The following is a 27217-nucleotide window of genomic DNA, read 5'->3' on the forward strand; positions in this document are numbered from 1 at the left end:
CCCCCCCCCCCCCCCCGTCCATCCCTAAAACTCTCCCACTACAGCCAGGTACTCTCCACTCCCTCTCACCCCCACAAAGCTCCCACATTCTTCACCCCAGCCAAAACCCCACACTCTTCTTCACCCTAGCACAGCATCTAATATCCAGCAAAATTTTCAGACCAACTGGGGCTGATCAGAGGCCTGACCATAGCAGTTAAAACAGCAAAGGACAGAACTGCCACTGAGTCAGTGAGCTGGCTAATAAACCAGTTTTTTAAGGGTTTTGAAAAATCTCCTAAGCTAGCTGTTGCTCCCACCATTACCAGCCTCAGAAAATCAGGACACTGCTGGGTTGACACTTACCAGAACTGTCAACAGACATCATTCTGATACACCAAAGAGATAATTTTCACATGCCTTACTGTGACTGCAGGCCCAGCAGCAAGCAATGCTCAACTGAAAAGTGTTTTATTATGGAAACTGAGGAAATTTACCAGTTTTGCTTCTGTGCAAGCTGCTTCAGGATATATCAGTGAAAGCAACCTAGAGTCTTTCTTGGCAAAAACAGCAGGTAAAGAACCACTTTTGCAGTAAACTCTCGTAAATTTTCCCTTGAATATTTCATGATAGTATTTTAAAGGGAGGGTGCACTGTTTTCCTTATGTTTGCATTTTAGGGGAATAAATATAAATATTTTGCCTTGGCATATGTAAATACTGCAAACATCCATCTGCGCTTAGGCTACAGGAGGCAACCACTGATATTTCTTTTCATAGATCTACGTGTGGCCAGTCACTAAAACCACTAAGCCTCATACCAGAATCTAGCTAAGTGCTCATCTTAGTGTTAACAACAGTATATCACAATCAGCAAAGACTGACCTATTCTCTCTGTTCCTTATGTCACCACTGGCTTTGTTTGAGATGCATGTCAGTCTTTAGATGAAAAAATATAATTCATATTATTCTACTTAACTGGTGTCAAGAGACAAAAGAAGTTTGAGATTATTCTCAGTGTTGGTTCTACTGGTGTTGAAGCTTAGAAGTATGCTTTATGAAAGAAACATTGCAAGTAAAAGTGAAATATAAACTACTGTTAAAATTCAGTCTCTCAGAATAAAAAAGACACATATGAAACATGCATGGCAAACTATATACCTACAGACTGTGTGTGTGAGTGTGAGTATGTGCGTGTGTGTCATTTACCATGGAGAGCCCACCTTACCTCAGTGGAAAACTGAATCCCACAGTTCAGTTTCTCCTTATATCTTTTCGGAAGGAAGAACAGCAATTTGCTCAGAACTGGATAGATTGTGCGAGGATTCACATCCTGAGCTCTCATGGGACCTGAAATATAACATATGGGATTAAAAGTATCATTTTACAGCTGGTCACTGCATCTCAAAAAAGATATAGCTAAATTAGAAAAGGAATAGAGAAGGGCAACCCAAATAATTAAGGGGATGGAATGACAGCTGTGGGAAGATATGAGAGCTCTATAAAATCCTGAGTGCAGTGCAACGGGTAAATATGAATTGACTGCTTACTCTTTCAAAAATTACAAAGAATGAAGTTACTAAGTAGCACAGTTATTTATTTACTTAAGGATTTATTAACCGCTTTTAGGAGGAAGTCACTCAAGGCGGTGAAGCAATAGACAAATACAGCAGTAAAAATATTCAAACAACAATACAAAATATAGCATAGTATGCTACATTGCCTCAATACAATATACATTTTCATAGACAGCTTTGAGTATAAGCAAAGATGGAACATATAAATAGATAAGATAGAGTAACAGGAGTAAGAAAATAAGGAGATTAATTTAAAGAAAGTTGCAAATGAGGTCAGACAGGTGCTGAACATTATCTTAGCTAGGGAGTGAGGAAACATTTCCTACTATAGTATTGCTTTAGACTGACAGACTGGATAGGTTTTGTGCCACCATGCTCCGTGTTGGTCTTTACGTGCAGAAAGGCAAATTATCCTTTCCTGTATTGTTCACAGTAAGATACTTTTTGTTGGAGGGTCTGGGCCTCCCTGACATTTTATGGCTGACTACTTCTTGCTGTTTCTACTCTGAATGTATCTGCTTTCTTGCACATCCACAATAAGTTATGTTTGTTCCAATAAACATATTTACTTGGACTTGTCACAACTATTCATTTATACTTTGAACACCATTGCATAAAAGAGTTCATTCAATCTGTGCTACACCACGCTACAAATAAATTTTATAAATGTTTTTTTTTTTTTGTTACATTTGTACCCCGCGCTTTCCCACTCAAGGCAGGCTCAATGCGGCTTACATGGGGCAATGGAGGGTTAAGTGACTTGCCAAGAGTCACAAGGAGCTGCCTGTGCCTGAAATGGGAATTGAACTCAGTTCCTCAGTTCCCCAGGACCAAAGTCCACCACCTTAATCACTAGGCCACTCCTCCACTCCACTAAATTTTATGTTATTAATATGAGCTCAAATCATACGGTGCATTAAAACTGGCTCTATATAGCTTCATCATTGCTCATCAGTCCATTCAATTAGCAAAACAAAAAATCACAATAAACCCAATAAAGAAGTTAAGTATGTTTGTTTATTGTTTCATATTGGGACTTGATTTTTGTTGAACATGAAACTCTTTTGAAGAGCTTATCTCATGTGATATCCTGGTGGATGCCTAGCTGAATGGACTGATGAGTAATAAAGAGTGTAGTGTCAGCCATTACAACATTTTTTCACCAACACCATGTGCTTTAAGTTCATATTTTTATAACACTGATAAAATTTCTATATGGTGTGGAATATCACAAGTTGAGGACCATTGAATAAGTGTTAAGGTGCAAGTCCAAAAAAAAAAAAAAAAAAGGAAAAAGAAAATGAGCTTAGGACATTATTTATTAAGCTGTGGGAAAATAGTGTGTTACACTAGTTTACTGTGCAAGAATTTTTCACTAACCTGCAGTGCCTCAGTACCATAAGTTACTGAACCCTACAAGCATTGCTACAGTCAGGAATATCGTTCATTTCCAACTGCAGCAGTGCAAAGATAGCGGGCCTTAAGCAGGGCAACAAACTTGCCACCCCTCCATTCCTTATCAATATTCCCCACTGCTGATCCCCCTACCACCTGATCCCCTTAAGAACATAAGAACAGCCATACTGGGTCAGACAAATGGTCCATCTAGCCCAGTATGTTGTTTCCTACAGTGGCCAATCCAGGTCAGGAGTACCTGGCAAAAACCCAAATAGTAGTAAGCAGTGGTTTCCCCGTGTCTATCTCAAAAGCAAGGCCCTCAGTTCTCTACAGATGTGTTCCCCCAGACTAAACCCCACTTCCTTCCCTAACACCTACTGCGAATCTCCCTGATGAGTAACTAAGGGAGAAGGGGACAGGATAGAAATGATTTCTGGGCACTCTTGCCCTCATTAAAAATGACTGCCTCAGCACAGCCCCCTAGTGTTATCTTTCAATAAATAATGCAGATTGAAAGGTCTAGCATATGCTACAAAATTAATATGAATAATAATGAACTACTTTGTATCTTTCACATTTCATTATTATTTGCCATGTACTGCAGTAAAAAATCCACATTAAACTGCATTATTGGTAAGTAATATACATTATTATCATTAATACAGCTTAGTAGGTAGAGCCCTTACTTTTTGATATACTCATATCACCCCTCTCCTCAGGTCACTTCACTGGCTTCCGATCAGATACCGCATTCAATTCAAGCTTCTCCTTCTTACCTACAAATGCACTCAGTCTGCTGCCCCTCACTATCTTTCTACCCTCATCTCCCCTTATGTTCCCGCCCGTAACCTCCGTTCACAAGATAAATCCCTCCTCTCAGTACCCTTCTCCACCACCGCCAACTCCAGGCTCCGCTCATTCTGCCTCGCCTCACCCTATGCTTGGAACAACCTTCCTGAGCCCTTACGCCAAGCCCCCTCTCTGCTCGTCTTCAAGTCTTTGCTTAAAGCCCACCTCTTCAATGCTGCGTTCGGCACCTAACCCTTACCGTTCAGTGAACAGACTGCCCCAATCGGACCGACCGCTCACTTGTCTATTAGATTGTAAGCTCTTTGAGCAGGGACTGTCTCTCTTTGTTAAATTGTACAGCACTGCGTAACCCTAGTAGCGCTCTAGAAATGTTAAGTAGTAGTAGTAGTAGTATATTGAGAGTGAGTCAGCAGAGATTTTTTCAAGAGCTAATTATAAAGAAACAAACACCTGAGGATTAGACAGATGCATAGATGTCAAGTGTACTGAGGTAGATCTTGGTGTTATCAGAAAAAACACTATTTGAAGGCAAAAGGCCAGATGAGGTCAAGCAGGAAAAGGCAGATTAGAACATAACCTGTTTATTCCTGCTCTCTATGGAGTCCTTTTACTAAGGCGGACTAAAGGATTTAGTATATGCTAAATCCGTTAACATGTCTTAGTAAAAGGATCCCTACATATTGTAAATAATTAGGTTTTGGTTTCTTACAAGAAAGCAGCAATATTTGATTTCATTAAAATTTAAACAAAAAGATTTTTGGAAATTGAGCAAAAGGATTTATAACCTTGTTACCATTAGTCAGTTGCCAAGCAAATGTAAAATTAGTTTTGGTCATATGATTCAGCTTGGTCAGTACATGCTGTTGCTTATATTTCATTATTTAGGCAGCAGAGATTGTTTGCAAGTACATCTTCATTTCAGTTTCTCTTGGATACCTGTTAAATAACTCACAATGAGCCCCACGATGATCACAGTAGTAGAGTTGTGAGCACTGTACCACATGTAAGACAAGGAGTAGAACTTCTTCAGTCCTGTTACGCTGAAGAGAAAAGAGTAAACAATTAAACAAGACTCATGAAACAGAAAACAAAAGTCACAGCACAGAACACTACAAAGGTCTATTAGCTCAAAGGGAGGGCCAGGGCTCTGAGTCAGGCAAAACATAAACAGAGATGCAACCAGTTATTAATACAGGATCTTTGTAGGATCTGAGATAGGAGCCACATCACTACAATATTAGGTGCAGATAAAAAGGAAATAAAGATTGATAAAAACTATGGCCCGTTTACAAAGCCGCGCTAGCGACTGCTGATGCAGTAACGCTGACACAGCCCATTCCCTTTGAATGGGCTGTGTCTGCAATGCCACGCTGCTTTGTAAACAGGGGGGGGGGGGTTATTTCTATACATTCAAGTGGACTAACACAGCAATCACAGTACATTATACATAAAAGAAAGAAAAAGCTCAAAACTAATTAAAAAAAAAAAAAAAAGCAAATATTAAAATTCAACTGAAAACAAAATCAAAGCAACATGTTTCCCAATTTGAAAATACGTATACACAAATTTTCTATTTCATCCAAAATTTACTGAACCTGTGAGCCCAATTACACGCTATGAAGGTTATTTTATAAGGTTTGTGCACTAGTGGTGTTTTCATATTCAGATGCTCTATCCATATAAATAAATGTTTTAGAAAGCTATTACTTAAATGTGTAAATCCACAGCATACAGTTTTGAAGGTGATGTGCTTGAAAAATATCCAGTTTTACAACAGCAATATACATATAAATTCACAAATTCTCAATCAGTATTTAAATCTCCTACAAAGCATGCTGAGGTGTCATTTAACTGCTCAACTGGATTTGAGGTTGCAAGAGTGATCAAGGGGGCAATTCTGCTTCCCTCTCCGATGTTTAAAGTGCAAAATATAGAATTTTCTAGCTTGATATCTTAATTTACTCTCCTTGGAGATCTAGTTTTGTAAAATCCAGCATTTATCCCTTAACCGCTGGCACTTACATGAGTAGATTGCAAAATCATCACTTACATGTTTAACTACCGCCCTTATACAGTCAAAGCTCCAAGTGATGCTACGCTTTATGCCTTCCTTTCTAAAATGGCTGCTCCACTGTTATGTGCTACAAATTTCACATGTATGTCCTGCATCCCTACATATTTTACAAAAGGCTCCACATTCAATTGCCCTTTTATAAAAATGTATATTCTTGGACATTTTCCTACCTAGACAACCTATGCAGAAGTGGACTTTAAATGTATTTCATACCAAGGCAATAATATGAAATGTCAGTGTCTCATGATCCTCTCCTAAGTCAAACATTCTGGTAGACGAAGTTAAATAAACACTACACCTCAATTCCTGTTTTCCACCTTCAAGTCCCAATCTCACCTTCTTTTGGTAGATGCAGAGGTTAACAAGGTTGTCATGACAGCTGTCGTCAAGTTTCCTGTGTCTGGTATTCTGGTAGTGTTTGCCAACAGAGGTGGACCAGTCTTTACATTGGACACAAAACTCCCAATTCCAATCCAGAATGCCATGATCAGGCCAGCTACCAATCCAGTAATGGCTCCCTGAGGGTACAGGACCATGGTAGTCACAGATATGATACAGAAACAGGTGCTAAACAAAAACATCTCTATTAACTTTACTAACATACACAACAAAATTAAATAAAAAAAAAAAGGGCAGCAGCTGGCAGATGCCATATATTCAAATTATGTACAATTATTTTGTTTTTTTGGTAGTGTTAAAAGCTTGGATATCTGGAATCCTCGCTTTAATACTTGCATCACCAAATGAACAGAGCTGTAACTCAAGAAAATTGTTACCACTAGTCAAGCAGATTTCTTTTGTTATGCTATCAATCTTTGATATTATAAGGGCAATTTTGAATATGTGGAGCGCATGATCTGGTGCGGGAGGTAATGGTGCTGGGGCCGCTTGATAACCGTGATCATAATATGATCGGATTTGATATTAGTTTTGAAGTATACATAGGAAATCAAATACATTAGCGTTTAACTTAAAAAAAAAAGGAGACTATGATAAAATGAGAAGAATGGTGAAAAAAAAAAAAAACTTAGAGGAGTGGCTGCGAGGGTCAAAAATTTACATCTGGCGTGGATGCTGTTCAAAAACATCATCCTAGAAGCCCAGGCCAAATATATTCCGCGTATAAAAAAGGAGGACGGAAGAACAAACAACAGCCGGCATGGTTAAAAAGTGAGGTGAAGGAAGCTATTAGAGCTAAAAGAAAATCCTTCAGAAAATGGAAGAAGGAACCGACTAAAAATACTACTACTACTACTATTTAGCATTTCTATAGCGCTACAAGGCGTACGCAGCGCTGCACAAACATAGAAGAAACACAGTCCATGCTCAAAGAGCTTACAATCTAAAAAATAATAAGAAACAGTAGAAAGAATGTCAAAGTCAAATGCAAAGCGCTGATAAGGAAGGCTAAGAGGGACTTCGAAAAAAAGATTGTGTTGGAGTCCAAAACACATAGCAAAATTTTTTTTTAGGTATATTAAAAGCAGGAAGCTGGCAAAAGAATCGGTTGGACCGCAAGATGACCGAGGAGTAAAAGGGGCGATCAGGGAAGACAAAGCCGTAGCAGAGAGATTAAATGAATTCTTTGCTTCTGTCTTAACCGAGGAAGATTTGGGTGGGATATTGGTGCCGGAAATGATATTCGAAGCTGGCGAGTCAGAGAAACTTAATGAATTCTCTGTAAACCTGGAGGTTGTAATGGGGCATTTCTACAAACTGAACAGTAGAAAATCTCCTGGACCAGATGGTATTCATCCCAGAGTACTGATAGAACTGAAAAATGAACTTGCGGAGTTATTGTTAGTAATATGTAATTTATCCTTAAAATCGAGCGTGGTACCAGAAGATTGGAGGGTGGCCAATGTAATGCCGATTTTTAAAAAAGGTTCCAGAGGAGATCCGGAAAATTATAGACCGGTGAGTCTGACGTCGGTGCCAGGCAAAATGGTAGACATTATTATAAAGAACAAAATTACAGTGAAGGGAAATCTTGCCTCACCAATTCTCTACATTTCTTTGAAGGGTTGAACAAACATGTGGATAAAGGGGAGTCGGTTGATATTGTGTATCTGGATTTTCAGAAGGCATTTGACAAAGTATCTCATGAAAGACTCCAGAGGAAATTGGAGAGTCATGGGATAGGAGGTAGTGTTCTACTGTGGATTAAAAACTGGTTAAAAGATAGAAAACAGAGAGTAGGGTTAAATGGTTAGTATTCTCAATGGAGAAAGGTAGTTAGTGGGGTTCCCCAGGGATCTGTGCTGGGACCGCTGCTTTTTAACATATTTATAAATGACCTACAGATGGGAGTAACTAGTGAGGTAATTAAATTTGCTGATGACACAAAGTTATTCAAAGTCGTTAAATCGCGGGAGGATTGTGAAAAATTACAAGAGGACCTTACGAGACTGGGCGTCTAAATGGCAGATGACGTTTAATGTGAGCAAGTGCAAACTGATGCATGTGGGAAAGAGGAACACAAATTATACGTCATGCAAGGTTCCTCGTTAGGAGTCACAGACCAAGAAAGGGATCTAGGTGTCATCGTTGATGATACGTTGAAACCTTCTGCTCAATGTGCTGCTGTGGCTAAGAAAGCAAATAGAATGATAGGTATTATTAGGAAAGGAATGGAAAACAAAAATGGGGATGTTATAATGCCTTTGTATCGCTCAAAAAAGATATAGTGGAATTAGAAAAGGTGCAGAGAAGGGCAACAAAAATGATAAAGAGGATGGGACGACTTCCCTATAAGGAAAGGCTAAAGTGGCTAGGACTCTTCAGCTTGGAGAAAAGGCGACAGAGGCGATATGATAGAGGTCTATAAAATAATGAGTGGAGTGGAATGGGTAGATGTGAAGCATCTGTTTACGCTTTCCAAAAATACTAGGACTAGGGGGCATGCGATGAAGCTACAATGTAGTAAATTTAAAACGAATCGGAGAAAAGCTTTCTTCACTCAACGTGTAATTAAACTCTGGAATTCGTTGCCAAAGAATGTGGTAAAGGCGGTTAGCTTAGCGGAGTTTAAAAAAGGTTTGGACGGCTTCCTAAAAAAAGTCCATAGACCATTATTAAATGGACTTGGGGAAAATTCACTATTTCTGGGATAAGCAGTATAGAATGTTTAGTACTTTTCTGGGTCTTGCCAGGTATTTGTGACCTAGATTGGCCACGGAAACAGGATGCTGGGCTTGATGGACCTTTGGTCTTTCCAATATGGCAATACTTATGTACTTATGTAAAAGACCTTTTATATTATACCGACTGGTTTAAATGTATATACCTTGTGAAGAAGATGCATAGCCAGGGCACATTCTAGGCAAAGTGCAGGTGGAGCTCGCAAGTAAGAACATCGTTTATAAAATACTATGAAACCACACACTTGCAGGCGTAAACGGCCACACCTACATTCAAAGTATGATTTCTGGCACATGCCAATATTCTATAAAAACACATAGACACCTGTCATAAAGTTACCCTCTGCAGGGGTAATTTTATAAAGTTGTCCATGTATAAGAACTATTGAACACACAGAAAACTGCACCATCACATACACATGTAGTAGATGGACAGTGCACCTACTTTTACATGACCTGCACAGGTGTTCCAGGAGGGTGTAGTTTGGGCAGGTTGCAATACACATTTATATTTGGTAAAATAATCAAGTATATGCACATATTTACTACACCTTTTGCAGGGCAGATATAAATTTGTGCATTGACACCTACACAATATTGGGGCTGGGTCTAGAATCTTATTTTATAAAGGCATTTAGGCTCAAAATAGATGCCTTTTTGGTTTTTCACATAGGTGCCATGTTAAAAAAAAAAGTGCCCGTTACAATGATAACTATTATTATTGGCTTGCTCTAGTAGGTGGTTATATGTTCCAGCATATACACACATATAACTAGGTGATTAGAAAACATTTTGTAAAGTAGACATTCCAAAGCACAGAAGACGGACAGAGCAGGATCAGCACTTACGCACAGTATTTTATAAAAACAGGAGCATGAATTTGGTTATACCCAGATGTAGTTAAGAATACTCAGGACAGGAGAAGATGTTTTCTGGATATGAGAACTGAGCCTAAAGCACTTAGTGCATCATTTCTTTTGGCACATCCATGTAAATGTATTGTTAAATATTTAGGTGTGAAATATGTGTTTTTTGAACCAAAACACCTGAACGCTTTCATTGACTTGAAGATCTGGAGCGGGCTAACTAATATGGTTATTGTAGATGTTTCTGCAGGTTTCAGGCTAGGCATTTTCTTTTGCTAACTTTCTTTAATGATCTAATTTGTTGCTGAAGCCCTTCCCTTGTTATTGTGGTCTAAGAAAGGGTTAATGAATATAGATCTTATTGATTTTTCTTTTTGTAAGTTAGATGATACTTATGTTTCTTTGTAGGGCATTGACCCTGTTTTTCCTAAGTGGATACTTGTGGAATTTGTTGAAATATGGAAAAATAAATAATAAAATAAAAACAGGAGCAATACGTGTCAATTCCCACCAATACACACATGCACAAACACACCTCCCTGAAACAGGGGCTAGACAAAAAGCTATCATTTATTCAACCACTACGTGAAAATTCATATCTATATATCTACATCTGGCTGGTTGGGGGGGGAGGGAGAGGGGAGGTGATTTTTAAACAGTCTCAAAAAAGATATAAAGGAATTATAAAAGGTGCAGAGAAGGGCGACAAAAATGATAAAGGGAATGGAATGATTTCCCTATGAGGAAAGGCTGAGAAGGTTAGGGCTCTTGAGCTTGGAGAAAAGGCGGCTGAGGGGTGATATGATAGAAGTCTACAAGATAATGAGCGGAATAGAGAGGACAGATGTGAAACGTTTGTTTACACTTTCAAACAACAACAAAACCAGGGGACACAAGATGAAGCAAATAGGAGAAAGTTTTTCTTTACTTAGCGTGTAGTTAGACTCTGGAACTCGTTGCTGGAGAATGTAGTGACAGCAGCTGGCCTTATGGAATTTAAAGGGGGTTTGGACAGATTCCTGAGGGAAAAGTCCATTGAACATTATTAATTTTTTCTTTTTTTTGGGGGGGGGGGGGGGGGTTGCTGGGTTCTTGAACCCTGGATTGGCCGCTGTCAGAGTCAGGATGCTGGGCTTGATGGACCCTTGGTCTTTTCCCAGTATGGCAGTACTTATGTGCTTATGTACTGCTGCAGATAGATATATCCAAACTGACTCTCACAGAAACCAGGAAAACAATTGCCAACAAGTGGTATTGTTCTTCATTAAGAGCACCCTCAGATATTCCCACTATAAATAACACACAGTAAACCTCTGTGGCTTAGTGGTGTAGCACCTCATTCATCGGGTTGCTCTTGTTATTCATTTTTTTAGAAACACTATATCCCAATACAAGTGCTATCAGACTAGTACAACTATTTTTTGTATATTTTCTATGTGATTTTCTTTGTGCCCAACTAGCCCTATATATATGTTCCCTGCCTCGCTATTTTCTCAATGTACATAATAATGCAAGGCAGCTACTATTGACACATAACCAGTCACTTATCTGAGTCGTGCCATGACTGCACTGTTGTATTAATGTATCCGCATTCCTCCATGTAACTGGAGATCACATTCAATCCTTCGCCTTCCCCTGAACATGCCTGACACCGTGGGTTTCACTCTTCTTTCTTCAGGGACTAGGGTTAAGGCGGCCTCCTGCGCAACCCGATGAATGAGGTGCTACACCACTAAGCCACAGAGATTTACTGTGTGTTATTTATAGTGGGAATATCTGAGGGTGCTCTTAAAACAAAGAAGTTAATGAAGAATAATACCACTTGTTGGCGATTGTTTTCCTGGTTTCAATGAGAGTTAGTTTGGATATATTTACCAGAGATAAAAGGATACACAGTACTTATACGATTCTGTAGATAGATATATGACAGAAATGGTACCCAGGCAGAAAGGACATAAAGGTGCATATGGTGTATATACCTGCATTGTTATACAATAGTCTCTCTGAAAGACTGCACACAATGTTATACCTGCTTTCAGGAAAGTATTACTTTGGCTGTTAGTGACTTACATAGCTAATGTTATTGTTTGTTTATTTATTTATTAGGATTTATTTATCACCTTTTTGAAGGAATTCACTCAAGGCGATGTATAGCAAGATACATGTGCCCAGATTTTACAAAATAAGTCAATTTGCATGGCCACTGACTATATAACTGCTTTTGAATAGTGGCCCCTATATTTTTGGGAAGGTCAGAACAACTATACACATGTCACTTACACTCTAGGAAGGGAAACAATGGCAGGCTCGACTCGCCTTAACTGTGGCTTCTTGTCTCTCTTCCCTATCTTCTCCAGAAACCTGCAACAGATGCTATCTCCAGAACAGCTATTTTGCTTTCTTTTGGTATCCTGGCTCTCAATGAGTTTGAGTCATTGTGGTTCCTGAACTCCTCTGCTATTCTTGCAAGATGGAGAGCACTAAGGGGCCCCACAGCAGCACATAGTCAACTGGAGCTAACGTGCACATTAGCAGATGAACAATGAAGAAAATAGGTTCAGCGCAGGAGTTAGCTTGTGCAGTAGATAATCGATGCATAGCAAGCTAAAATAAATGGTAACTAATATTAGCTATTCTACCCCGATGCAGAGATGTACACAGCAGATTTTAAGGCAAGCACAATGTGAGAAATTTACTGCCAGGTCTGAGGAACAGTTAGCTTGCCTATGCATCGGGATAGAATACCTAATAGCATCCCCCCCCCCCACTCGAAACTAACTCCCAATCCTCCCATCAAACACACTTTGGACCTTCCTCCCCAAACCTGGTGTTTAGCGATACCATCTAACCCCCCCCCCCCCCCCCCACACACACACACACAAACAGTCTACCTTCAAGAGGCAGGAACAATACCCACTCGCTCCTGCCTCCATCATCATCTTGGAAAATAGTGGCACCTGACCCCATACGGTGCATCCTGTGACACACCGCATGCAGTCAGTCTGCCAAACAAAGAGTTTTTCGCTTATTTGGTAGGCTTGACAGAGATTATTAAATAAGGGAAAAATTTCCTTACCTGACAGGCTTACTCTACAGGGTGTGTCCCATGATGCACCACATAGGATTAGATGCCATTTTCCAAGATGGCAGTATAGAGGCAGGAGGAAGTGTGCATCACTCATGCATCTTGAAGGTACACTTGGGGGAGAGGAAGGTGTCTAGGGTGCTGCTATTTGTTTAGGGAAGGGGCATCACAAGACTATCTGGGAATTTTTTTTTAATGGAAAGATGAGGGGAACGGAGGGGGGGGGGGGGGGGCGGTGCTACACTAGCAGAATTTGTGGTGGTTGGGGGGACGGGACTGCATACCTGGCAATTTTTTTTAATGGCTCCCTTCCTGTCAGTCCATGAGCCAATCACCATTCATGTATTAACAAGAAGAGGGCATTTTCACAATCCGATGCTGACAACTGTTTCCATTTTAACATGGCAGTAATTTGCATGCACACTGATTACTGCACTACTGTAGTATATTTTTGAGGTAAAAGCCACACACTCAGCCATCGGTACACAGCTGTCTTGCATGGCTTTCTGCCTCAGCCCCTGACTGGCCCAAATTCACCCACAGCTGCGTGTTATTAGACAGAAATCAAACAGTTTTTCCAGAACCAGGGTCAGTAGTGAAGTCTCCAGATAAAGTTAGAAGTGTTAACGAACAAGGGGTAGAACTAGCTTTGAGTGAGAGGTGAAGTGACTGGTGGTAGAAATTTTTTAAGTGTTTTTTGGGTGTGTACAGGCAAACTTTCAAAGTGTGAATGTAAATGTAAATGCTTTCTTATCCCCATTCTCAGGAATGCCTCTGCTCAGTTTGAAAAAAGTTACCAATGTGCAGGCTGTATGTGTTAACTTCACTTTTACAAAAGGTGTTCAATTTTATAAAACCTTTTTTGCTTAAAGTACTGCATTACACATTGAAATGCTTTCTTGAAACTACCCGTTTAATAGCACTAGTATACTGAACTCTGCACAAAGTCTCCTAGAGGGATGAGACTGAGAGGAGAAGGATGGTAATTTGTCTGGAGCAGAGAACAGAAGAAGAGCTGGATAGTTAAACTTCCAAACAAAGAATAAAAGATCGCATATTTTCAAAACAAACAGAATATATGGGCTCTTATCACTAGCAAGACTGATTCCATAATGGGTTCCTCTGACATTACAAGCATATCCAGAACAGAATTTACACTGTTTACAAAGGTCACAAAAACCCAGTGGTGAAATTCTCAGTCATCTTGTTGCTGATATCAACAGCAATGGCTTGAGAACCTCAGACTGAATTTCCTGTTTAACTTAGGTTAAAACATATCAATGCCTCTGCAATGCAAACTCAGAACCTCACACAACATTTTTAAGAATTGTGATAATCCATTTCAAAACAGCTCCTTGCATGTAACAAAAATGAAGATGTCAACTGGATGAAAATAAAGACGTCAACGCAGAGCATTCCAGTAGCCTGCTGCCTAGAGTTACTGGACAGAAGCTGAGACACAGAAACAGAAGCAGTCAAAATGACCTCCACAATGCCACCATTAACGTCATACCGAGTACATTATCTCTCACAACTGTGATATATTGTTCTATAACCACACAAACAGAAATCAGAAAGAATGTCTAGACCTTGAGACATGGACAAAATCTGTAAACTTTTAGAAAAGATCCTGGCAGCTGGAAACACTTAAATCTGATTCTGCTTGAGAAATGGAAAGACCCAATTTAAATATCAAATACTAAAAATAAACATAAAATAAACTATTTAGATGGGTTATGCCATCATAGAGAAAGGAATTGAGGCGTCGAGGTCAGGATGAAATTCCCCTGTATTTGATAAAAGGCTCTGCCAAAAGCCTCTCACTTAGGAAAAAGAGCATTCTGCTCTCCCCCAAATATGCATGGGAGCAGCTTTTTAAAAGCATTTCCCTCAACATTCATACATTCTCTCACCAACTGATTTCCACTTCCAGAACAGTCTAGACACCATTCCAAGCCCCCTGTGCTAGGCACCCCCCCACCCCGATATGCCTCTTACACAGCATCAAAGTCCCTGACATCCCCTCCATCCACTGCCAGCTCTTTATAGAGTTCTTGATGGTGCAAGAGGAGCAGGAGCAATGGCCCAATCATTTTTGCTTTGTTTGACTCTGGATTCAAAACTAACTGACCTCTAGCAGTAGTCTCATGGGACTACTGCTAGAGGTTAGGTTGACAACTATTGGCAAAAACCCTAGAAACAGGTGTGAAGGCTGACATGCTGATTTTTCAGTCATTGCATGTATTCCCCTTGTAAAGTGAGCAATAAACATATTTATTTTGGCATGCTCAAACCACACCTCCTTGAAGTCTGTATATAGTATAGATCTCCATGTGGAAATAGAGGCTTTTTAAAATGGCAATTTACATATGTAGCCAATCTACACATGTAAATGCCACTACTTATACATGGACATGCTTCTAAAATAGCCTACACTTCCCCCAATGATACTGCCTTGAACAATTCATCCACTGCAATTAAAGTGAAGATACTTACCTGTAAAAGGCATTCTCCGAGAACAGCAGGCCAGTCATTCTCATATGTGGGTTATGTCATCCACATCGCCCAATGCGGAACAATTTCACAGCACATACATCTTTAAGAGCACGCACCAGCATCCACACTGCGCATGCACGCGTGCCCTCCTGCTCGCCGTGAAAGCACGGGACCAGCAGTACAATATATGCTATACAAAAACAACTCCAAGGAGAGGTAGGAGAGTACTGTATGTGAGAATGATTGGCCTGCTGTCCTCAGAGAACATCTGCTACAGGTAAGTATCTTTGCTTTCTCAGAGGACAAGCAGGCCATGTCACACTCAAATGTGGGAATCGCTAGCTACAAGGATCACTGAAAACAACAGTACAGCAACTGGAACTCACAACAGAGAGTTCAAAATACTAGTCAATCTGAAAAGCGAATGCTACATACCTGTAGAAGGTATTCTCCGAGGACAGCAGGCTGATTGTTCTCACTGATGGGTGACGTCCACGGCAGCCCCTCCAATCGGAATCTTCACTAGCAAAGTCCTTTGCTAGCCCTCGCGCCCGCGCGCACGCGCATGCCGTCTTCCCGCCCGAAACCAGCTCGAGCCGGCCAGTCCAGTATGTAGCAAGACAAACTCTTAAGGGAAGACACAACTCCAAAGGGGAGGCGGGCGGGTTTGTGAGAACAATCAGCCTGCTGTCCTCGGAGAATACCTTCTACAGGTATGTATCATTCGCTTTCTCCGAGGACAAGCAGGCTGCTTGTTCTCACTGATGGGGTATCCCTAGCCCCCAGGCTCACTCAAAACAACAACCATGGTCAATTGGGCCTCGCAACGGCGAGGACATAACAGAAATTGACCTAAAAAAATTTACCAACTAACTGAGAGTGTAGCCTGGAACAGAACAAACAGGGCCCTCGGGGGGTGGAGTTGGATCCTAAAGCCCAAACAGGTTCTGAAGAACTGACTGCCCGAACCGACTGTCGCGTCGGGTATCCTGCTGCAGGCAGTAATGGGATGTGAATGTGTGGACAGAAGCCCACGTCGCAGCTTTGCAAATTTCTTCAATGGAGGCTGACTTCAAGTGGGCTACCGACGCAGCCATGGCTCTAACATTATGAGCCGTGACATGACCCTCAAGAGCCAGCCCCGCCTGGGCGTAAGTGAAGGAAATGCAATCTGCTAGCCAATTGGATATGGTGCGTTTCCCTACAGCCACTCCCCTCCTATTGGGATCAAAAGAAACAAACAATTGGGCGGACTGTCTGTGGGGCTGTGTCCGCTCCAGGTAGAAGGCCAATGCTCTCTTGCAGTCCAATGTGTGCAGCTGACGTTCAGCAGGGCAGGAATGAGGACGGGGAAAGAATGTTGGCAAGACAATTGACTGGTTCAGATGGAACTCCGACACGACCTTTGGCAGGAACTTAGGGTGAGTGCGGAGGACTACTCTGTTATGATGAAATTTGGTGTAAGGGGCCTGGGCTACCAGGGCCTGAAGCTCACTGACTCTACGAGCTGAAGTAACTGCCACCAAGAAAATGACCTTCCAGGTCAAGTACTTCAGATGGCAGGAATTCAGTGGCTCAAAAGGAGGTTTCATCAGCTGGGTGAGAACGACATTGAGATCCCATGACACTGTAGGAGGCTTGACAGGGGGCTTTGACAAAAGCAAACCTCTCATGAAGCGAACAACTAAAGGCTGTCCTGAGATCGGCTTACCTTCCACTTGGTAATGGTATGCACTGATTGCACTAAGATGAACCCTTACGGAGTTGGTCTTAAGACCAGACTCAGACAAGTGCAGAAGGTATTCAAGCAGGGTCTGTGTAGGACAAGAGCGAGGATCTAGGGCCTTGCTGTCACACCAGACGGCAAACCTCCTCCAATGAAAGAAGTAACTTCTCTTAGTGGAGTCTTTCCTGGAAGCAAGCAAGATACGGGAGACACCCTCTGGCAGACCCAAAGAGGCAAAATCTACGCCCTCAACATCCAGGCCGTGAGAGCCAGGGACCGGAGGTTGGGATGCAGAAGAGCCCCTTCGTCCTGCGTGATGAGGGTCGGAAAACACTCCAATCTCCACGGTTCTTCGGAGGATAACTCCAGAAGAAGAGGGAACCAGATCTGACGCGGCCAAAAAGGAGCAATCAGGATCATGGTGCCTCGGTCTTGCTTGAGTTTCAACAAAGTCTTCCCCACCAGAGGAATGGGAGGATAAGCATACAGCAGGCCCTCCCCCCAATCGAGGAGGAAGGCATCCGACGCCAGTCTGCCGGTGGCCTGAAGCCTGGAACAGAACTGAGGGACTTTGTGGTTTGCTCGAGATGCGAAGAGATCCACCAAGGGGGTGCCCCACACTTGGAAGATCTGGCGCACCACTCGGGAGCTGAGCGACCACTCGTGAGGTTGCATAATCCTGCTCAACCTGTCGGCCAGACTGTTGTTTACGCCTGCCAGATATGTGGCTTGGAGCACCATGCCGTACCGGCGAGCCCAGAGCCACATGCTGACGGCTTCCTGACACAGGGGGCGAGATCCGGTGCCCCCCTGCTTGTTTACATAGTACATGGCAACCTGGTTGTCTGTCTGAATTTGAATAATTTGGTGGGACAGCCGATCTCTGAAAGCCTTCAGAGCGTTCCAGATCGCTCGTAACTCCAGAAGATTGATCTGTAGATCGCGTTCTTGGAGGGACCAGCTTCCTTGGGTGTGAAGCCCATCGACATGAGCTCCCCATCCCAGGAGAGACGCATCCGTGGTCAGCACTTTTTGTGGCTGAGGAATTTGGAAGGGACTTCCCAGAGTCAAATTGGTCCAAATCGTCCACCAATACAGGGATTCGAGAAAACTCGTGGACAGGTGGATCACGTCCTCTAGACCTCCAGCGGCCTGATACCACTGGGAGGCTAGGGTCCATTGAGCAGATCTCATGTGAAGGAGGGCCATGGGAGTCACATGAACTGTGGAGGCCATATGGCCCAGCAATCTCAACATCTGCCGAGCTGTGATCTGCTGGGACGCCCGCACCCGGGAGACGAGGGACAACAAGTTGTTGGCTCTCGTCTCTGGGAGATAGGCGCGAGTCGTCCGAGAATCCAGCAGGGCTCCTATGAATTCGAGGTTCTGCACTGGAAGAAGATGGGACTTTGGGTAATTTATCACAAACCCCAGTAGCTCCAGAAGGCGAATAGTCATCTGCATGGACTGCAGGGCTCCTGCCTCGGACGTGTTCTTTACCAGCCAATCGTCGAGATATGGGAACACGTGTACTCCCAGCCTGCGAAGTGCCGCTGCTACTACAGCTAGGCACTTTGTGAACACCCTGGGCGCAGAGGCGAGCCCAAAGGGTAGCACACAGTACTGGAAGTGGCGTGTGCCCAACTGAAATCGCAGATACTGTCTGTGAGCTGGCAGTATCGGGATATGTGTGTAGGCATCCTTCAAGTCCAGAGAGCATAGCCAATCGTTTTGCTGAATCATGGGGAGAAGGGTGCCCAGGGAAAGCATCCTGAACTTTTCTTTTACGAGATATTTGTTCAGGGCCCTTAGGTCTAGGATGGGACGCATCCCCCCTGTTTTCTTTTCCACAAGGAAGTACCTGGAATAGAATCCCAGCCCTTCTTGTCCGGATGGCACGGGCTCGACCGCATTGGCGCTGAGAAGGGCGGAGAGTTCCTCTGCAAGTACCCTCTTGTGCTGGAAGCTGTAAGACTGAGCTCCCGGTGGACAATTTGGAGGTTTTGAGGTCAAATTGAGGGTGTACCCCTGCCGGACTATTTGCAGAACCCACTGATCGGAGGTTATGAGAGGCCACCTTCGGTGAAAAGCTTTCAACCTCCCTCCGACTGGCAGGTCGCCCGGCACGGACACTTGGATGTCGGCTATGCTCTGCTGGAGCCAGTCAAAAGCTCGCCCCTTGCTTTTGCTGGGGAGCCGCGGGGCCTTGCTGAGTCGCACGCTGCTGACGAGAGCGAGCGCGCTGGGGCTTAGCCTGGGCCGCAGGCTGTCGGGAAGGAGGATTGTACCTACACTTGCCAGAAGAGTAGGGAACAGTCTTCCTTCCCCCGAAAAATCGTCTACCTGTAGAGGTAGAAGCTGAAGGCTGCCGGCGGGAGAATTTGTCGAATGCGGTGTCCCGCTGGTGGAGAGACTCTACCACCTGTTCGACTTTTTCGCCAAAAATGTTGTCCGCACGGCAAGGCGAGTCCGCAATCCGCTGCTGGATTCTATTCTCCAGGTCGGCGGCACGCAGCCATGAGAGCCTGCGCATCACCACACCTTGAGCAGCGGCCCTGGACGCAACATCAAAAGTGTCATAAACTCCTCTGGCCAGGAATTTTCTGCACGCCTTCAGCTGCCTGACCACCTCCTGAAAAGGCTTGGCCTGCTCAGGGGGAAGAGCATCAACCAAGCCCGCCAACTGCCGCACATTGTTCCGCATGTGTATGCTCGTGTAGAGCTGGTAAGACTGGATCTTGGACACGAGCATAGAGGAATGGTAGGCCTTCCTCCCAAAGGAGTCTAAGGTTCTAGCGTCCTTGCCCGGGGGCGCCGAAGCATGTTCCCTAGAACTCTTAGCCTTCTTTAGGGCCAAATCCACAACTCCAGAGTCGTGAGGCAACTGAGTGCGCATCAGCTCTGGGTCCCCATGGATCCGGTACTGGGACTCGATCTTCTTGGGAATGTGGGGATTACTTAATGGCTTGGTCCAGTTCGCAAGCAATGTCTTTTTCAGGACATGGTGCAAGGGAACAGTGGACGCTTCCTTAGGTGGAGAAGGATAGTCCAGGAGCTCAAACATTTCAGCCCTGGGCTCGTCCTCCACAACCACCGGGAAGGGGATGGCCGTAGACATCTCCCGGACAAAGGAAGCGAAAGACAGACTCTCGGGAGGAGAAAGCTGTCTTTCAGGAGAGGGAGTGGGATCAGAAGGAAGACCCTCAGACTCCTCGTCAGAGAAATATCTAGGATCTTCCTCTTCCTCCCACGAGGCCTCACCCTCGGTGTCAGACACAAGTTCACGAACCTGTGTCTGCAACCTCGCCCTGCTCGACTCAGTGGAGCCACGTCCACGATGGGGGCGTCGAGAGGTAGACTCCCTCGCCCGCATCGGCGAAGCTCCCTCCGCCGACGTAGTCGGGGAGCCTTCCTGGGAGGTGGCCGCTGCCGGCACCGCACGCGGTACCGACGTCGGGGACCTCAACCTGGGCGATGGGCCAGCCGGCGCCACGCTCGACGGTACCGGAGGCGCAAGCACCACCGGTACCGGAGGGGTAGGGCGCAACAGCTCTCCCAGAATCTCTGGGAGAACGGCCCGGAGGCTCTCGTTTAGAGCGGCTGCAGAGAAAGGCTGTGAGGTCAATGCAGGCGTCGACGTCAGGACCTGTTCCGGGCGAGGAGGCTGTTCCGGGCTGTCCAGAGTGGAGCGCATCGACACCTCTTGGACAGAGGGTGAGCGGTCCTCTCGGTGCCGATGCCTGCTGGGTGCCGAATCCCTCGGCGACCCAGAGCTCTCGGTGCCGACGCGGGGAGGAGACCGGTGTCGATGCTTCTTCGACTTCTTCCGAAGCATGTCACCGGAGCTCCCCGGCACCGACGAGGAGGACGTAGAATCCATCCGTCGCTTCCTCGGGGCCGAGGCCGAAGAAGGTCGGTCTCGGGGGGGCTGTACCGCAGGAGCCCTCAGGGTGGGAGGAGACCCACCCGAAGGCTCACCGCCACCAGCAGGGGAATGGACAGCCCTCACCTGCACTCCTGACGATGCACCACCGTCCGACGACATCAGCAGACGAGGTCCCGGTACCACCGACGTCGATGCAGCTATCCGATGTCTCGGCGCCGATGCAGAGGCCCGATGCCTCGATGCACTCGATGCAAGGGCGGCCGAGGAAGATGGTCTGGACGCTGACGACGTCGATGCACTCGAAGATCCCGGTGCCGATGCCGACGAAGAGCCCGAGAACAAAACGTTCCACTGGGCTAGTCTCGCTACCTGAGTCCGCCTTTGAAGCAGGGAACACAGACTACAGTTCTGAGGGCGGTGCTCGGCCCCCAGACACTGAAGACACGACGAGTGTCGATCAGTGAGCGAGATAACCCGGGCGCACTGGGTGCACTTCTTGAAGCCGCTGGAAGGCTTCGATGTCATGGGCGGAAAAATCACGCCGGCGAAATCAAAGTCCGAAATGACGGAAAAAGAGCACCAAAAACTTTAGAGGGAGAAAATCTCGACCGAGGCCGAAAAGAGGCCTACCCCGACGACGAAAGAAAACTTATCGAGGCCAAAAGCTGGAAATACGGGGAGGATTGAAACGAAACCCGGTGGAGGGGTTCCGGAGCACTTCCCGAGTACAAGAAAAGCTTTTCCGAAGAAAAAAACACGTTCAACAATATGGACGCGCGAGGTCGACTCTCCGGGGCTCGACACGGCGAAAAATACGACCGTACCGAGTGCGGACAAAAGAAGACTGGCCGGCTCGAGCCGGTTTCGGGCGGGAAGACGGCCGCGCATGCGCGGTGCGCGCGGGCGCGCGAGGGCTAGCAAAGGACTTTGCTAGTGAAGATTCCGATTGGAGGGGCTGCCGTGGACGTCACCCATCAGTGAGAACAAGCAGCCTGCTTGTCCTCGGAGAACTATATATATACTGTGTGAGAGTGCAGCCTGGAACAGAACAAAACGGGCCTAGGAGGGTGGAACTGGATTCTAGACCAAAAACAAATTCTGCAGAACCATCTGCACAACTGAACATTATGTCAGGTATCCTGCTCAAGGCAGTAGTGAGATGTGAATGTGTGGACAGACTATATTGCAGCTTTGCAAATTTCTTCTATAGAGGCTGATCTCAAGCGAGCTACTGACACAGATATGGCTCTGACATTACAAGCCTTGGCATGACCCTCAAGAGTCAGATCAGTTTATACTCCTGCTAGAATTCTGCGCCAAAAAAAAAAAAAAATCTAAATTCTGTGGCCAAATCAAATGACTCAATGGTAATATCAAAAAGGGGGCAAATCACCAAGAAAAAAAAGAGGGGAAGAAATACCGACCAAAGCTCAGGTCTAAGCAGGCCTCCTGTGCACGAAAATATAAGGAAACTTAAAAGTGGGGAAAAACACACTAAAAATCTAAGGGAAGAAAGGGAAAACCACCTGAACAAAGAAAGAACAAAATTAGGTAAAAAAATACCTAAAGGGAAGGCACCAAAAAAGAGCTCAAAATCAACAACGCACCAGATGCTGTGAGGAGCCGCGGACAGCACATCCTCTCCTCACAGCAGATTAAGAGAGACTGCTGGTCCCACATTCTCGCGGCAGGTGGGAAAGCACTCTCGCATGCACATGCTCTTAAAGCTGTATATGCTGCAAAAGCTTTTTGCACCTGGCGACGTAGATGACATCGCATATGTAAATACAACATGGCCTGCTTGTCCTTGGAGAATTTCCACTTGCATTTTATTTTTTTTAAATCTTGAAAAATCTTTACGCATAAAACTGTTGTTGCTTATTCAACTTTAAATTATGGCATTTAGCACTTTGCAGACTAACTCTGCAGGGCACATCCTATGATGCACTGCACAGGGTCAGATGCCATTTTCCAAGATGGCAGCGTAGATGTAGGAGAAAGCGTGAATCACTCCTGCCTCTTGAAGGTACACAGTTAAGCAACAGGAAAACAAAGCTTTCAAAATGAAGTTTGCTGCTTGTTGATGGAAAGCTGAAAAAACTTTATTCATTGAAGTATATTCTGCCCAGTACCAATGAAAAAAAAAAAAAGTCATTTTTAGGAATGTAACTGAACAGATATTTCCTGCAAAGATATTCAGTACCACTATACAGAGTAAGGGCAATTCTAAAACAAGGCACCTATATTTATTTGGGCTAGATTTCTATATATGGTACGAAAAAGATCCCGCTCCTAAATTTACTCATACAACTGCCAATTAAATCTAATTAATGCCAATAATTGTTAAAAAGCCAATTATTGGCACTAATTAGCTTGTTATTCAATTAAACTGTACGTGCAAATTGGGCATATGCCCAATTCTGTGCGTGCAATTTTTGGCAACTTTTATAGAATTAGGGGGTAAGTGTACAGAATGCTGTCACTTGGTAGGTGAGTGTACACATATAAGTGGCAGAAAAACACTTAAGCACTGTTCTGTAAAGGCACACCTAAGGAGCACAGCACATAAATGAAAAGGGCCAATACACCATATTTTTTACACATATGATGCACACAAACTGCACTTCTATGTAAAAATAAACGGGTACAATGCACCCATACTTATAATGTACGCCATTACCAGTTTATTTTCCTAAGAGACTTTTTAAGGGCTTTTCTTTTTAGATTCTTGCAGGCACTATAAAGTGCACCAAATGCACTAATTTTGCAGTTAGCATTTCTTAGTAAAAATACACCGAAATAGTGTACCCATGCATTCAGCACACAGGGGGTGAGAGTGGTTTGCAAAAACGTGTATAACGTGCACATTATATGTGTGAAAATATGTTACATGGGCAGAGCATGCGAGAGGCAGGGCAAGGCTGCTAACTTATTCTGTATGTTATGCACATAAGTGCAGCCTTTCCACGTTTGGGTGTCGACATTTATACCAGATCCACGGCTAGTATTCTATATTAGAATTGGGGTATCCAGGTGCCATTATAGAATAGGTTCTCACTGTGTGGTAATGGCAGCTGCGTCTACGCATGCCTTGTGTGTATAAATGCCAAGAAAATGAACATATACACCCAGATGAGCTATTCTATAAGGATGCACTTAAGTGTTTTGGTGTGCAATTGCAAGAGGGGACGTACACATGAGTGTGCTCTCACTTACAGTATTCTATATATTAGATGTATAAGTTTCATGCACCCTTTCTGCATTTACGTGCCAGTAGTTAAACCAACTATCACGCCTAAATGTAAGGCACGCCAATGCCAACTTATGCATGTATTATGTAACAGTATCTGGGCATACAGATGCCTGATACAGAATGGGTGTACACCATGCTGCATCAGAGTGCCTAAAAGGGAAAGGGAAATGGGACTTGATATACCGCCTTTCTGAGGTTTTTGCAACTACATTCAAAGCGGTTTACATATACTCAGGTACTTATTTTGTACCAGGGGCAATGGAGGGTTAAGTGACTTGCCCAGTCACAAGGAGCTGCAGTGGGAATCAAACTCAGTTCCCCAGGATCAAAGTCCACTGCACTAACCACTAGGCTACTCCTCCTGGCTTCCACTTATATAGTGGTGATAGTCGGCAACTATACATACAGTTAGAACCAGACTTTTCTGGATAAATTAAATTACATTATCATCACCACTATACATATAGTTAGGCAAAATGCCCTCACTCCACACTGGCATTATCCAGATAGTGTCAGGGTAATTAGAGGGTTTTCTGGCAGCACTAGCCATATACCACCGGATTCTATATATCATGCCTAGTGTTCCGCGTGGAAATCTAAGCATATTCTATAACATGCGCAAGTTACTTGGCTTAATAAGCCAATCGGCGTTTTTAACAGCACTTACTAAGCAATAACATCCACTGTCAAACCGCATAACTCACTAAACATACTCTGTAATGCATAGCACCCAAATTGTGGTTATGGGCAGAGAAATGGGCATTTCACAGGTGTTCCAAATTTTGCATGCACTGTTATAGAATATGGCCCTCTGCACCTAAACTATGCGCCAGTATTTACGCCAAGTTTTCCATGGTGTAAATTGATGCACATAGTTCTAGGCGCTGGGATATCAACTAAGCGTATTCCATATACTGTGCCTAAATTTAGGTGCTGCTTATAGAATACACTTAGGCGGAAATTTATTCCGTGTGGATTTTTAAGGCGCCATATACAGAATCTAGCCCATAGAGGGCAACTCAATAAAGGGTGCTAAAAGTTAAGTACCCAAAATCTAGGCACTAAGCTAGTTTTCTAGAACAGCAAATTTGTATGCTTAATGCATTATAGAATACTAGCCTAAGTCAGCAATTAGGCACCACCACTCAGCCAGCATTATGGCAGCTATAAATGTGAGCATCTGAATGCAGCAGTTAGACGCCTAACTAACAGTATTCAATAAAACACATGCCCATCTCATATGAACTCCTCCTTTGCAATTATGTGCTAGAACATTTAGGCACCTAGTTATCTGATTTGACTTTGTTCGAACCAAGAACCTACCCTTCCTTCCGCTCTTCACCTAGAATGTTCTTACAATACATTTAAATCTGGCTTCAAAAACCTCTCTTTTCATACTACCACTAACTTACCATGCCTGCCTCGCTGCTCGCTTGGGGAATTGTCTAAGACACTGGTGTTCTCATGCTCTGCAGAAATGTCTCTCTTCTTTCCTACCACAGATTGTATTTCATTTCTTCTACCTGTTAACTTGATTTATGTAAAATGTACTACTACTACTACTTAACATTTCTAAAGCGCTGCTAGGGTTACGCAGGGCTGTACAATTTAACATAGAAGGACAATCCCTGCTCAAAGAGCTTACAATCTAAAAGACGCGTGGGCAGTCAGACCGATAGGGGCAGTCAAATTGGGCAGTCTAGAATTCCTGAAAGGTAAGAGTTAGGTGCCGAATGCAGCATTGAAGAGGTGGGCTTTAAGCAAAGACTTGAAGATGGGCAAGGAGGGGGCTTGGCGTAAGGACTCGGGGAGGTTGTTCCAAGCATAGGGTGAGGCGAGGCAGAATGAGCGGAGCCTGGAGTTGGCGGTGGTGGAGAAGGGTAATGAGAGGAGGGATTTGTCCTGTGAACGGAGGTTTCGGGCTGGAACGTAAGGGGAGATGAGGGTAGAGAGGTAGTGAGGGGCAGCAGACTGAGTGCATTTGTAAGTAAGAAGGAAGAGCAGTATAAAAACTAATAAATTTGAAACTTGATAATGCCTAAGTGCACTTAGGCACCTGTTTTCCCCCCGTTTTGCCATCTAATTATCATTAGCTTCCATTTGAGTGCACTATTGGGCTTATTTTCAAAAGAGAAGGACACCCATCTTTCGAAACAAATAGGAAGATGGGCATCCTTCTCACAGGGTCGCCCAAATCGGCAAAATCGAAAGTCGATTTTGGGCGTCCCCAACTGCTTTCTGTCACGGGAATGACCAAAGTTCCCGGGGGCGTGTCAGAGGCGTAGCGAAGGCGGGACTTGGATGTGCCTAACACATGAGCATCCTCGACCCATAATCGAAAAAAGAAGGGCGTCCTTGATGGGAACTTGACTTTACTTGGTCCTTTTTTTGTTACGACCAAGCCACGAAAAGGTGCCCAAACTGACCAGATGACCACCGGAGGGCATCAGGGATGACCTTCCCTTACTCCCCCAGTGGTCACTAACACCCTCCCACTCTCAAAAAAATTTTTTCAAAATATTTTTTGCCAGCCTCAAATGTCATACTCAGGTCCATCGCAGCAGTATGCAGGTCCCTGGAGCAGTTTTAGTGGGTGCAGTGCACTTCAGACAGGCGGACCCCGGCCGATCCCCCCCCCCCCCCCTACCTGTTACACTTGTGGTGGTAAATGTGAGCCCTCCAAAACCCACCAGAAACCCAATGTACCCACATCTAGGTGCCATCCTTCACCTATAAGGGCTATGGTAGTGGTGTGGGTAGTGGGTTTTGGGGGGGGGCTCAGCACACACGGTTAGGGAGCTATGCACCTGGGAGCAATTTCTGAAGTCCACTGCAGTGCACCCTAGGGTGCACGGTTAGTGTCCTGGCATGTCAGGGGGACCAGTGCACTATGAATGCTGGCTCCTCCCACGACCAAAGGGCTTGCAT

General features: G+C 44.2%; 1 protein-coding gene across 1 annotated transcript in view; it reads right to left on the minus strand.

Moving 5' to 3' along the window:
* The window catches only part of SLC5A6 (solute carrier family 5 member 6), a 138081-nt gene that overhangs the window by 3537 nt on the left and 107327 nt on the right, over positions 1-27217 (minus strand). Inside the window, exons 12-14 of the mRNA XM_030198646.1 lie at positions 6174-6355; positions 4700-4803; positions 1207-1328 (exon numbers count right to left, since the gene is read on the minus strand). Of these exons, the coding sequence (XP_030054506.1) occupies positions 1207-1328; positions 4700-4803; positions 6174-6355 (408 nt within the window). The remainder of the gene's footprint in view (positions 1-1206; positions 1329-4699; positions 4804-6173; positions 6356-27217) is intronic.

Source organism: Microcaecilia unicolor, chromosome 3 (genome assembly GCF_901765095.1).
Source record: "Microcaecilia unicolor chromosome 3, aMicUni1.1, whole genome shotgun sequence".
In the NCBI taxonomy this organism is placed as follows: Eukaryota; Metazoa; Chordata; class Amphibia; order Gymnophiona; family Siphonopidae; genus Microcaecilia; species Microcaecilia unicolor.